Source organism: Leuciscus leuciscus, assembly GCF_965113295.1.
Source record: "Leuciscus leuciscus genome assembly, chromosome: 7".
Taxonomy (NCBI): Eukaryota; Metazoa; Chordata; class Actinopteri; order Cypriniformes; family Leuciscidae; genus Leuciscus; species Leuciscus leuciscus.
In genome coordinates, this window is record NC_138731.1 from 45,242,352 (window position 1) to 45,257,499 (window position 15,148).

Sequence of the window (15,148 nt, forward strand, 5' to 3'; positions counted from 1 at the left end):
GCTTTTCCAGGCAAACAACATGAGCGATGTGAAGCAGACTGTGGGACTTTGGTAAAAGACTCTTTGTTCGAATCTACCGTGTAGTGTCGACTATCAGCGCACATTGTTTTAACACACTCTGTTTAAAATAAAACAAACAAGTATAACAACCACACAGGCATGTGTCGATCTAACTGCACTTATTCTGTTCACATTAGCTGATAATTATTAAATAAACCTTGTTCGTATGGTTCGCTCATTAATATACGCGTCTATATATGAGTGTTTACGGTAAGTGCGTCTTTCGCGAGTGCGCTGGGAATGTGGAATATCCTGTCGGTAAGAGAGGGAGTCAAGTCAAGTCTCCTTCATTTATACAGCGCTTTAACAACACAGATTGAGTCAAAGCAGCTTTACAGTGATAAGAGGAGAGTGAGTGTACATCCTCTGAAGAATCGAGGAAACTGACCTTTTAAAGCAAGGTAAGCATGTAAAAGAAACCTAAAGAGAGAATCTGAGCTGATGTGTAAATGAAACGCATGTATGTCTGTATGTACTTATGATCCTGCTGTTAATGATTACATCAGCTGATGTTCAAACTCCAACAGAAGCGCGTGCGAGTGTTGTCATTTCCGTGATCACGTGTTCATGCATTCTGCACACCTCTGTGTGTTCTCCTTCTGCTAACTAACAGATCAAGCTGAACATGTCAATCATCTCACCTGCACTTTAGAGGACTTCATCTCCAGATGCTGCTGATGGACAACACGAGCTTAAGGTTTCGTGCATCTGCAGATTTCATAAATCATAACACACACACGTGTTGCTGTTAGATGAACTGAGCTCTGGTGTGCTTCTGCAGGGTTTTTGCTGGTTTACTGGTTCTGTTCCAGTCCAGCTTGTGTGACACACACGCAGATCCTGACTTCAGACCCAACTTCGTCCTGATGATGGTGGATGATCTGGGCATTGGAGATCTCGGCTGCTATGGAAACGACACCATCAGGTGAAGGAAACTGCACTTAATAAAAGAATAACTGGATTCTGTCATCATTTACTCTCTCCCGCATGTTGTTTCAGACCCGTATGGTGTTATTCTGTCCTTGGAATATGAAAGGAGGATTTATAGAATCTTCATGCAACATTGTTTTTCTTTTAATGGATGCAGTTTTTTTTAATAATAGATTTACTTATGCTTTTTGGCTAAATAATAACTGCAAAATCATTAGATTACAACAAATGTTAAACAGGTGTATGTAATATGCTTTATGCATATTTTAAAAGCTATAATAATAATAATAATAGTAAAATTATATTTGCTGCACTGTAAAAATTGTGCAAACAATATGCTAAATAACTTTATATGTTAACACAGTAATGCCATTGTCTGGGCTGATCTTTAGAGACCCACCAAATTGTGTCATTTATTGGTGCTCCTGTGTGAATTAATATTGATTAAAGGGATGAACAAATCTCTGTCAATGGGGTCCAAAAAAACAAACTTGATTCAAAGAGAAAACAAGATTATTTTTCTGACCCCATTGGCAGATATTTCTCTTATATTTCGCTTCATTCTGATCAAATTTCCTAATATCTTCAGTCATTTTGCTTCTCCAGTAACTGGATCCTGATGTTTAGATGTTTGTTCTGGAAAACGAGACAGAAACACTGAGGAAGAACATCATTTCTTGCAGTGAAGGTTTGAAACATTGTAAAGTGTGTTTTCCGCTAGTGTATTAATGCGCAGATGTTGTGTGATGTGTGTGAAGGACTCCAAACATCGACCGTCTGGCCGCCGGTGGAGTGAAGCTGACCCATCATCTCTCCGCGGCTCCTCTCTGCACTCCCAGCAGAACCGCTTTCATGACGGGCCGCTACGCTCTCCGCGCCGGTGAGGAAACACTACCGTCCTTTATACAGAGGGAACATTATCTGTGAATATGATTTCACATAATGCCCAAATATATAAGAAAAAATGACACTTTGCCAGGGCCGGATTAAGAATTCAGAGTCCCCCCCCTTTAGGCAGGCCAAATGTAGTTTGTCCAAGGACATTTTAATTAGGCATTTACTCACTTAAGACAATGTTGTACATTTTAAGGTTAAATGCATTAATCTGTTGCGCTTTGAGAGCTCAAAATTAAGATGAACTGTGCACTTCAGGATACTTAATTAAAGTCTTGTGCTGTTTTATAAAGGCACAAAGCCATATCACGGCTTCGATTTTAGTTCGTTGGCAAAATATAACGCTAGAGACCTTTATGTTAGGCTATACATTTTACATCTCATATGTGTCGGGAAAAGGGAGAAGAGCGAGTTCGGCAAAAGGTGGATTATCCTTCCTTTTATAGGATAAAATCGCGTCATAAGCTACTTTCAAGCACCTCACGCCCTACGACCTATGCCACTGTAGATATTTTTGCCAAAAAGACAGGCACTTAGTGCAAATATACGCATCGCTATCGGAAATGTAAAAAAATAAAGGATTTTTTTTCTTCCACTTGCTTGGGCCCCATAATGCCCATTGGATAATCCGGCCCTGGGTGCCCCCCTATTGGCTGGTGCCCCAGGGCACTCGCCCAATCCCGTCTATGGATAATCCGGCCCTGCACTTTACACTAAGATTTAGGGGCAGATTTACTAAACAGGGCAAATTAGCGTGAGATCGTAGATTAAAGAACACAAGTCAGATCATTTCCATAATGACCAACACAATCTAGCAGGAAGCGTCTGGTTTAAGACGGGCGTTTTTGGGCGGTAAATAATGGCGCAAACACTAGTACATTAACAAGCGCCTATTCGGATGGGACTAGTGTAACATGGAGAGGTGGGGTAAAGGAATGATTACCAGAGCTTTTAGTCCCGTCTGAATGTGCATCTCAGTGATCATGACGGACAATGTCAGTAAAGATTACAGCGACTTTTACCTTCAGTAAAAAGGTCTGGAAAAATGACCTCAGGTGATACTGACCCCGCGCGAACAGACCCGCTGTGAATATGTACGTAAATATTCCATAATTTCCTGTTTAAAAGTAGTTTTCCGCTGTTTTTCAAGTATGGAGACGCTTGAGAAAGCATCAGTTGCGTTCTAGACGCTGGGACGAGTCTGTGGCAAAACTCAAGTGTTTTACACACACCATCAGGTCAGAGAGAAGATCGACAGCACTTTGGTAGAGGCACGAAACATCTTTTAGCGTGAGATAAGTGTCTATTACCAACAAAATCCAGTCTGAAGTTAATTAATACATCGTTCGACCGGACATAACTGTTATATATATAGGTTATATGTGTTTGTGCACGTGATCTCAGGAAGCAGCGTAACACACACATGACGACAGGAGTGACGGCGGTGTGTAAATCGAGTTACTCTCCCACTTCTGCTAGTTTACTGAGATCTCTGATCCCGTGCGAATCGGCCATTAATATTACAGACGTCCTGTGGTAAAATCACATCACTCCATCTACCCTAATAAAGCTAATCTCGTCCGAATAGGGCTTTAGTAAATCACCTTGCGTGATTCATTTAAATACTCTCCTCACATGAATGTTGCGTCTGAAAGGGAAACTCCTACAAATACATATGCAGTAATATCAGCCAGAAGAATAACCTTGTCCTCGCCTTTTCAGCGCTGATTCTTTAGATATTTTTAATATCATCTCATAATTTGGCTGCATGTTTATTAGGCCGCTGTCACTTTAAGACCTGACGCACGGATCCATGATACTGTTACACACGTTTACATTCAAGCAGAACTGACTGTGTTTACGTGAATACTCTGCAGGTTTTGACAACACTACATTACACTTAGTTTATTATTTCAGATGCCCTTTTAAAAGACTACAATTGAAAACTGTATATATTACATATAAAATTCAAGTTATTAAAGTCAAAAGCTGTACCTGTTGACATTACAGGGTTCCTACGCAGTTTGGAAAAATGTGGAATTGAGTAATTTCCAGGTCTGGAAAAGAATGAAAAAAGAAAACAGTATGGAAAAATATTAGCGTTTCTAGACTATTTCCCCTGTTCAGTTTTCAGAAATAACACAGAGGAATGAATCCACTGCAATCACTTTCAGAACGATCGTTTCCAGCTGATAAATGATATAAACATTGACAGCCAATCAGAATCCATCCTCAAGTTTTGTTGTTTTGTCGTTCTGTTGATGGATTCTGATTGGCTGTCAATGTTTATATTGTTTATCAGCTGGAAAAGATCGTTCTGAAAGTGATTGCAGTGATATTGTTCCTCTATAATAGTGGTGCTGTGGACTAATGTGTGTGTGTGTGTGTGTGTGTGTGTGTGTGTGTGTGTGTGTGTGTGTGTGTGTGTGTGTGTGTGTGTGTGTGTGTGTGTGTGTGTGTGTGTGTGTAGGTCTGGGCAGCACAGGTCGAGTGCAGGTGATTCTGTTCCTCGCTGGATCAGGAGGACTTCCTCCGAACGAAACCACCTTTGCTAAACTTCTGCAAAAGCAGGGTTACACCACCGGCATTGTGGGTAAGACACTTGATACATACTAGTTTAAGGGTGAATCAGTCCCAAAGGAGTCCATAAATTATAATATGCATAACAATTATTTAATACATAAAGAAAAATATTTATGCATATAGTAAAAATGGTAACTCTTTACAATAAGGTTGATTAGTTAACATTAGTGAACTACATTAGTTAGCATGAACTAAGAATGAACTGCACTTATATAGCATTTATTAATCTTTGTTAATGTTAATTTCAACATTTACTAATACTTTATTAAAATCTTGTTAACATTAGTTAATGCACTGTGAACTAACATGAACAAACAATGAACAGCTTTATTTGTATTAACTAACATTAACAAAGATGAATAAATACTGTAACAAATGTATTGCTCATGGTTAGTTCATGTTCGTTAATATATTAACTAATGAACCTTATTGTAAAGCATTACCGTAAAACTTATTATTATTGCATGCATAAAAAAATGATATTATGCACAAAGAAAACTATTGAAAGTTGCTTAAAAATGATTGTATACTCACACTCATGTTGTTCCAAAACCAAATGAGTTTTGATGAACGTTGGTTTCTCAAAATATATTCTGTTTTGTTCCACAGAAGAAAGAAAGCACTGTTATTTTAATATCATGGATATACAATTACTCGCCCTCATGTCGTTCCAAACCCATAAGACTTTAATTCATCTTTGAAACACAAATAAAGGCATTTATAAAGAAACCTGAGAGTTTTCTGTCCCTCTATTGACAGGAAACCAAAACTTTGAATATCCACAAAGGTCATAAAGGCGTCGTAAAACAAACCCATATAAATTGAGCGTTTTAATCCAAGTTTTGTGTGGCGATATGATCACTTTGTATGATGAACAGGTTTAATAGGGTGAGTAAATGATGACAATATTAATTTGTGGGTGAACTATCACGTGTATTTTATTTCGAGTGAAAGCGAAGGTTTCAGATTTAGTTAACGATAACTCTAAAAGAAAGTCTGGAACGACTCAAGGAACTGAGAGTAAATGATGAGCGAATGCACATCTTTGGGTGATTTTTTATTTATTTTTTGCAGTGTGACACATTATAATGACAAATAAGCACATTTCCCCCCCACGTTATTATGAGTTCTCTCATTCGGTTATATGACTTCCTGAGGTGGTGAAAGATACAGTACAGGCCAAAAGTTTGGACACATTACTATTTTTAATGTTTTTGAAAGAAGTTTCCTCTGCTCATCAAGCCTGCATTTATTTGATCAAAAATACAGAATTTTTTTTTTAATATTGTGATATATTATTACAATTTAAAATAATTGGTTTTCAATTTATTATACTTTAAATTATCATTTATTTCTGTGATGCAAAGCTGAATTTTCAGGATCATTACTCCAGTCTATCACATGATCCTTTAGAAATCATTCTAATATGATGATTTATTATGAGTGTTGGACACAGTTCTGCTGACTAATATATTTGATGAATAAAAGGTTAAAAAGAACTGCATTTATTCAAAATAAAAAAATATTTTCTAATAATATAAATCTTCTTTACTATCACTTTTTATCAATTTAACACATCCTTGCTGAATAAAAGTATTGATTTATTTCAAAAAAAGAAAGAAAAAAATTTACTGACCCCAAATGACTGACCAGTCGTGGATATTGTTGTTACAAAAGATTTATATTTTTAAAACATTTGCTTTTTTTATTTTTTTTATTCATCAAAGTATCCTAAAAAAAGTATCACAGGTTATGAAAAAATATTAAGCAGCAGAACTGTTTCCAACTTTGATAATAAATCAGAATATTAGAATGATTTCTAAAGGATCATGTGATAGACTGGAGTAATGATCCTGAAAATTCAGCTTTGATCACAGAAATAAATGATAATTTAAAAGTATAATAAATTGAAAACCAATTATTTTAAATTGTAATAATATATCACAATATTTTTTAAAAAATATGTATTTTTGATCAAATAAATGCAGGCTTGATGAGCAGAAGAAACTTCTTTAAAAATAGTAATGTTTCCAAACTTTTGGCCTGTACTGTATAATGTATATAGTTTTAGCATTAGCCTGTTGACTGTCAGAAGGACACTTGTTGAGCCTATTACATATTCATTTCAAATGTCTTTATTGGATTTTTCTACATGGAACATCAAATCAACAGATTACAACACTGGTTTTATGAAATTATCATTCCACACTATTAATACCCCAATACGGACCTCCCTCAAATCAGCAACCTACATCTTCCAATAAAAGAAAAACAACAACAACACAATATTGATATCTTAACAAACAAAACACTTATAAATATTTTAAACAGTTTTGGGCAGGGAAGGATTCTCAGCTTAAGTGTCTTGAGAGTTAGCCAGTAAATAATCTAAAAAGGGGCGCCACAGTTTATCAAAGGTCCAGTGGTTACTATTAAAGAACCTGGATATTAAACCTGGTTATTAAAGAACCAGAGAGTGACAGTCTGATTTTTTTCCAATTTAATGCAAGTGAACACTTCTTTCAGCCTTGTATCAAAAGAAGGGGATGAGGCATGTTTCCTCTTCAAAAGGATGAGACTTCTCGCTAGTAAAGTAGTGAAGGCTAGAGCCTTTTGAACCAGGTTCCCATCACATATTATAATTCATCATCATAAATTAGGTGTCGTTCTAAAGCTTAAACACTCACAAATCATCCTGTGAGAACTGTTAACAGGTTAAACTGAGTTTGATGTTCACTCTTTAGGTAAGTCCGAACTATAAACGTATGCAGTTCTCTGTGATAATCTGAGTTATCATACGACAGAAATGATGAGACTGTGTGGTTGAAAAGACTGTTTGTGAAGCTGTTTCATATCTATACATGACTACGGCTCTCTCTGGCTCAGAACGCAGATCTGAATGTTCGCTGTGATTTTGTCAAAGGTTTAATAGACAGAGACGAATCTCTGTCGTTTAGGAATAAGATCGTGTGGGTGTTTGAATAGATAATGTGTGTTATTGAAGTGCTTTCGCTTCTGCTATAATGTGCTGAGTGTAGAGAGATCTACGCACAGAAAAAGGGTGGTGGGTTAACAGGTTAAACTGTGATTTTGATGTGTTCACTCTTCAGGTAAGTGACATTTAGGTGTCCTTGGTGTCGCTCGAAAGCTTAAAACACTAAAAATTCATCCTGTGAAAACTGTTAAAGGGGTCCTAAAATGCCCTTTTCACAAGATGTAAAATAAGTCTCTGATGTCCCCAGTGTGTGTGTGAAGTTTTAGCTCATAATACCCAACAGATATTTTTATATAGCATGTTAAAGTTGTTACTTTTTGAGGGTGAGCAAAAACACGCCGTTTTTGTGTGTGTCCCTTTAAATGCAAATGAGCTGCTGCTCCCGGCACAGGGGGCGGAGCTACAACAGCTTGTGTGTGTGTATGTTTATGTAGCTTATGTGTCATTTATTAGCATATTCAGTCATGATAATCTATAAATCGTGTTCCGGGGGTGGGGTTTATGTAAATTCTAGGGTTGGTGATGTCACTAACCCGGGAGGAATGTGGTGTAGTCTCTACCAGCCGTTTGTTGTAGTCCTTAAAAAGCGATTTCTTTAAAAGCAAATATCTCCCTTTGCTTTGAACTTGGAGCGTTGTAACTTTGCAGATGTTGTTTATGATCAAACAGCAACATTACACACTAACTAAAGTTAGAAAAGTTAAATCATAATCAACCAGCCCTTTAACAGGTTAAACTGAGTTTGATGTCCTGCTTGTCTTTACGGTGTGTTCACTCACTCTTCAGGGAAGTGGCATTTGGGAGTGAACTGTGAGAGCAGGAACGATCACTGCCACCATCCCAACAATCACGGCTTTGATTTCTTCTACGGGCTTCCCTTCACCTTCTTCAACGACTGCCAGCCTGGAGAAGGGAAAGATGTCCTGGTGGACCTGCAGGAGATGCTGTGGAAGATTTCTGCGCTGGTGGCGCTCGCGTTCCTCACGCTGCTTCTGGTCCGGGCCGTCGGGCTAATGCAGATCCGCCTGACGCTCGTGGTGTTTCTGGCCGCTCTGTCTCTGCTGAGCTTCTCGCTGTGGTTCGTGCCCTTCGAACTCCTGAGGACATGGAACTGCATCATCATGAGGAACGGCGAGGTGGTGGAGCAGCCGCTGAACCCGGAGACGCTGAACGCGCGGCTCATGAGTGAAGCGGAGCAGTTCGTAGAGAGGTGGGCTGAAATTCTCTAATTCTGACATTAGAATGCTGCTAGCATGTTGCTAACATGATTTAATGCATTGCTAGCATGTTTTGACAGGTTGCTAGCATGATTCAACACATTGCTAGCATGTTTTAACATGTTGCTATCATGATTTGCATTTTGCTAAAATGATTTAACATGTTGCTAGCATTATTAGCATTTTGCTTACATGATTTAACATGTTGCTTGCATGAATTAGCATGTTGCTTACACGATTTAACATGTTGCTAGCATGATTACCATGTTGCTTACATTATTTAACATGTTGATTGCATGATTTAACACATTGCTAGCATGTTTTTACATGTTGCTATCATGATGAGCATGTTCAAATTATTTAACATGTTGCTAGCATGATTAGCATTTTGCTAACATGTTTTAACATGTTGCTTGCATGAATTAACATGTTTCTTACTTCATTTAACACATTGTTAGCATGTTTTAAAATGTTTTAGCATGTTGCTAGCATAAATTAGCATGTGTCCAAAGATTTTACGTTTTGTTATTATCTTCAATTATAAAAAAAATGCAAAAATAGAGATTCTCATTAAATATTACTTTGTTTATAACAAATACTAACCATTATATATATATAGAACACCCTAATATCATCCTAGCAACCACACAGAACATCATAGTATAATCCTAGCAACCACCCAAAACACCTCAGTATCACCCTAGCAATGCCCTAGCAATCATCCAGAACACCCTAATATCATCCTAGCAACCACCCAGAACACCCTAATATCATCCTAGCAACCACCCAGAACACCCTAATATCTTCTTTGCAATGCCCTAGTAACACCCAAAACACCCTCTAGTATCATCCTAGCAACACCCTAGAAGCCACCCAGGACTAAAACCACCCAGAACACCCCAGTATCTCCCTAGCAATGCCCTAGCAACCACCCAGAACACCATATCAACCACATAACAACTACCCATGAACACTTTAGCAACCAGCCAGAATACCCTAGCAAACACCTGTACATGCATTGAGTCATTTAATTATAACCAATTAATTTACCACAATGTAAACAAATGTATTTTTATCACTGCAATTAAAAAGTTAAATTATAAAGTATTTTACAATTTAGTTATCGTTTTTATTACTGTAATAAAAATTGGATTTGTTTACAGTGAATTAATTTGTTCTATTTAAATGCCACACAATGCAAAACAATCTTTAAAAACTTGATGTAAACTTGATGTAAAATATAATTTCTCATTAGTTTCTTTTGATTTTGTGCTGATGTTTGCTGAGGTTCACCCGTGAACAGGAAGCTGTAAAGCTCATCTGCATGCATGCTTGCTTAATAATGTGGTAATTCAGACACTAGACCTGTCCGGACAGATCAGCTGTTCGTCTCCCGGCGTTCCCACGCTCTCGATTATGGGCTGTTTTTTTGTGCCTGCCGTGGGAAACGTCTTTGGTTTCTGTTTAGAGTGATTGTTCCTCATGTGATTTATGATGTCAGACACCGAGACGGGCCCTTCCTGCTCTTCCTGTCGTTTGCACACGTGCACACGCCCCTCTTCGTGTCCGAGAGATTCGCCGGGAAGAGCAAACATGGGCTGTATGGGGACAATGTGGAAGAAGTGGACTGGATGGTTGGTAAGAGATGGATTTCTGTTCTTTCCGACCCATGCTAACAGTGATAACAGTAAATAGACAAATCCGCCAAGAAAAAGAAAGCAAATCAAACCAGCAACACCCTTGCAACCACCCAGAACACTCTTGCATCACCCTAGCAACCACCTAACAACACTATAGAAACAATCCAGAAAACTCTAGCATCACCCTGGCAATGCCATAGCAACCATCCAGGACACCCTAGCAACCACCTAACAACACTATAGAAACAATCCAGAAAACTCTAGCATCACCTTGGCAATGCCATAGCAACCATCCAGGACACCTTAGCAACCACCTAACAACACTATAGAAACAATCCAGAACACTCTAGCATCACCCTGGCAATGCCATAGCAACCATCCAGGACACCTTAGCAACCACCTAGCAACACTTTACCAACAACCCAGAACACTCAAACATCACCCTAGCAATGCCATAGCAACCATCCAGAACACCCTAGCAACACTATAGCAACAATCCAGAAGACTCTTGCATCACCCTAGCAACCACCTAACAACACTATAGTAACAACCCAGAACACTCTAGCATCACCCCAGCAATACCCTAGCAACCATCCAGAACATCCTAGCAACACTACAGCAACAACCCAGAACACTCTAGTATCACCCTAGCAACCATCCAGAACACCCTAGCAACACTATAGCAACAGCCCAGATCACCCTAGCAATGCCCTAGCAACCACCTAGCAACACTACAGCAACAATCCAGAACACTCTAGTATCACCCTAGCAATGCCCTAGCAACTATCCAGAACACCCTAGCATCAACCTAGTAGCACTATAGTAACAACCCAGAAAACTCTAGTAGCACCCTAGCAACCATCCAGAACACCCTAGCAACCACCTAGCAACACTATAGCAACCACCCAGATCACCCTAGCAATGCCCTAGCAACCACCCAGAACACCATAGCAACCACTTAGCAACACTATAGCAAGAGCCCAGAACACTCTAGCATCACCCAGAACATCATAGTTACCACCTAGCAACAGTTTGGCAACCACCCACAACACCCTCACAACCACCTATACATGATTGTATTGCATTGTGGCATTTAGTAATAATTGTGCAAACAAATAAATGTTTATTACTGCAATAAAATATTTATTAAATTGTAAAATACTTTACAATTTTTACTGATAATAAAAATGAGATTTGTTTCCAGTAAATCACTTATAATAAAATTATTAATTATTAATTATAATAAAATGTCATAATGCCAAACAAACAATCTTTAAAAAAACATTCACGCAAAATATAACTTCTCTCTCTTTTCTTCTCATGAATCAAATGTAACAAATATATAACAATTAATGTAAGAAACATAAGAGCTCCGGACATGTGATCTCGACAGCTCAGTCACATCAGGTGTTTGATCACAGGTAGAATGATGGAGACCATCGAAAGGCTCGGCCTGTCGGAGAAAACCTTGACGTACTTCACATCTGATCACGGCGGCCACATCGAAGACCCTCAGAGAGGAGGCTGGAACGGGATCTATCGAGGTACCAACACATTCTTTCATCATTTACTCAACCTAAACCTGCGTGAACCTGTGAAACACCAGAGCTGACGTGCTCTTTACGAACATCAACACTGCTGGATGCTCTAACGGGATTGGTGGGCAGCACAACCAGTGTTTGATTTGGTTACCAATAATGAGATGTTTTACTGCTACAATAAAATGTCGTTCTAAATACAAAAATCCGCCAAGTAAGAAGAAAGCATCATATCAAACCAGCAACACCTTAGAAACCATCCAGAACACTCTTGCATCACCCTAGCAACCAACAAACAACACTATAGCAACAACCCAGAACACTCTTGCATCACCCTAGCAACCACCTAACAACACTATAGCAACAACCCAGAACACTCTAGCATCACCCTAGCAACTACCTGACAACACTATAGCAACAACCCAGAACACTCATCACCCTAGCAACTATCCAGAACATCCTAGCAACGACCAAGCAGCAGTATATAAACAACCCAGGTGGAGGAGTTCACGCTTCACACATGGTGCAAAGCTCCAAAAAGAACATAAACACAGGCAAATACACAACATGATTCTGTGTTTTCACTGACCCTCGCATGTTTAGGTGGTAAAGCCATGGGCGGCTGGGAGGGAGGGATCCGAGTGCCGGGAATATTCCACTGGCCCGGACATCTCACCGCGGGTCGACTGGTGAACGAACCAACCAGTCTGATGGATGTGTTTCCCACAGTGGTGAAGCTTGCCGGGGGGGCGCTGCCGGAGAACAGGTACAACACCAGCAGCACTGTATTCCTGAAGCTCAGACTGCAGTGCACATTAATACAGATTATATTAGGATAGCCTAGCATCACCCTAGCAACCACACAGAACACCATTACAAAACCCTAGCAACCACCAGGACACACTTGCATCACCCTAGCAACCACCAGGACAAACTTGCATCACCTTAACAATGTCCTAGCAACCACCCAAAACACCCATGCATCGCCCTAGCAACCACCAGGACACCCTAGATACCATGTAGCAACACATGAGCAACCACCCAAAAGTTGTAACCTTTATTTATAGAACACCCTAGCAACACATTAGCAACCACTCAGAACACTCTAGCATTACCACAGCAACCACCATGAACACCCTAGCAACCACATAGCAGCACCTAACCACTCAGAAGTCAATACACCTTTATTTATAGAACACACCAGGTACACTTTAGTAACCACCTAGAACACTCTAGCATTACCACAGCAACACCCTAGCAACCACCGAGAACTCAAGTCACCTTTATTTAAAGAATACCCTAGCAACACTTTAACAACCACCTGGAACACTCTAGCATTACCACAGCAACACCCTAGTAACCACCCTAGCAGGGTTGTAACAACCACCCATAACTCAAGTCACTATTATTTATAGAATACCCTAGCAACACGTTAGCAACCACTCAGAACACCCCAGCAACACTTTAGCAACCACCTAAAACACTCTAGCATTTCCACAGCAACACCCTAGCAATCACCCAGAAGTCAAGTCACCTTTATTTATAGATCACACTAGAAACACTTTGACAACTACCTGGAACACTCTAGCATCACCTTAGCAACACCCTAGCAACCACCAAAAACAACCTAGGTGCAGCCTCACAACCACATAGAATACAGTAGCAACTGATATTTTTTGTCTAGATGTTTATATGTGTAAAGGAATGGTCCTGTATGTTATGAGCATCTTTGTATAAGTGTGTGTGTGTGTGTGTGTGTGTGTGTGTGTGTGTGTGTGTGTGTGTGTGTGTGTGTGTGTGTGTGTGTGTGTGTGTGTGTGTGTGTGTGTGTGTGTGTGTGTGTGTGTGTGTGTAAGGATCCTGGACGGTCATGACCTGATGCCGCTGTTAGAGGGAAAAACCAGCCGCTCACAGCATGAGTTTATGTTCCATTACTGCGGCATGTATCTGAACGCTGTGCGCTGGCACCCGCAAGACAGTGAGTGACACACACACACACACACACACACACACACACACACACACACACACACACACACACACACTCAGACTCAGATACATACTCACACACTCACACTCACACACACACACACACACACACACACACACACCCACACACACTCTCTCACAATGATATTTTTGTTATTAATCATGACTATTAAACACTAACCACGACTCCCTCCTCAGGCGACTCCATCTTCAAGGTCCACTTCTTCACACCGAACTTCTCTCCCGCGGGAGCCGTCGGCTGCTACGACACCGGAGTGTGTGCGTGTCACGGGGAGTTTGTGACGTACCACGACCCGCCGCTGGTGTTCGAGCTCCTCAGGGACCCGTCGGAGAGTCTCCCGCTCACACCGGAGACGGAGCCGCGGGTCACAGAGGTGCTGGAGTGTGTGAGACGGGCCGTGGAGGATCACCGCAGAACACACACTCCGATGGAGAATCAGCTGACCTGGAAACACACCCTGTGGAAGCCGTGGCTGCAGCCCTGCTGCGGGACCTTCCCATTCTGCTCCTGCTCAGAAAATTCAACACACCTTTCTTTATAGAACACCCCAGCAACACCCTAGCAACCAGCTAGAACACTCTAGCATTACCAAAGCAACACCCTAGCAACCACCCAGAACTCAAGTCATCTTAATTTATAGAATACCCTAGCAACACATCAGCAACCAGCTAGAACACTCTAGCATTACCTCATCAACGCCATAGTAACCCACCCTAAACACCCTAGCAACCACCCAGAAGTCAAGACACCTTTATTTAATACTGTGAAGCTGCTTTGATACAATCTGTATTGTGAAAAGCGCTATACAAATAAACTTGACTTGACTTGACTTGACTATTCATAGAACACCCTAGCAACACCTTAGCAACTCACACCGGAGACGGAGCCGCGGGGTCTGGAGTGTGTGAGGCGGGCCATGGAGGATCACCGCAGAACACACACTCCGGTGGAGAATCAGCTGACCTGGACACACACTCTGTGGAAGCCGTGGCTTCAGCCCTGCTGCGAGACCTTCCCATTCTGCTCCTGCTCACACACACACACACACACACACACACACACACCTCTGCGGGACCTTCCCATTCTGCTCCTGCTCACACACACACACACACTCTCACACACACCTCTGCGGGACCGTCCCATTCTGATCCTGCTCACACACACACACACACACACACTCTCACACACACCTCTGCGGGACCTTCCCATTCTGCTCCTGCTCACACACACACACACACACACACACACACACTCTCACACACACCTCTGCGGGACCTTCC

At 40.7% G+C, this 15,148-nt stretch overlaps 1 protein-coding gene across 2 annotated transcripts in view; it reads left to right on the plus strand.

Moving 5' to 3' along the window:
* Positions 1–272: 272 nt before the first annotated feature.
* arsh (arylsulfatase H) overlaps positions 273–15,148 on the plus strand; it is a 17,037-nt gene continuing 2,161 nt past the window's right edge. Inside the window, exons 1-11 of one of the 2 annotated variants that reach the window (XM_082174710.1) lie at positions 273–461; positions 708–757; positions 842–985; positions 1,749–1,870; positions 4,355–4,477; positions 8,249–8,672; positions 10,181–10,317; positions 11,741–11,863; positions 12,461–12,623; positions 13,714–13,835; positions 14,045–15,148. The exon at positions 14,045–15,148 is cut by the window's right edge and continues 2,161 nt beyond it. In XM_082174710.1, the coding sequence (XP_082030836.1) occupies positions 729–757; positions 842–985; positions 1,749–1,870; positions 4,355–4,477; positions 8,249–8,672; positions 10,181–10,317; positions 11,741–11,863; positions 12,461–12,623; positions 13,714–13,835; positions 14,045–14,409 (1,752 nt within the window). In that variant the 5' untranslated portion in view covers positions 273–461; positions 708–728 and the 3' untranslated portion in view covers positions 14,410–15,148. Of the gene's footprint in view, positions 462–673; positions 758–841; positions 986–1,748; positions 1,871–4,354; positions 4,478–8,248; positions 8,673–10,180; positions 10,318–11,740; positions 11,864–12,460; positions 12,624–13,713; positions 13,836–14,044 lie in introns of both variants that reach the window. The other variant, XM_082174709.1, reaches the window with a different exon arrangement.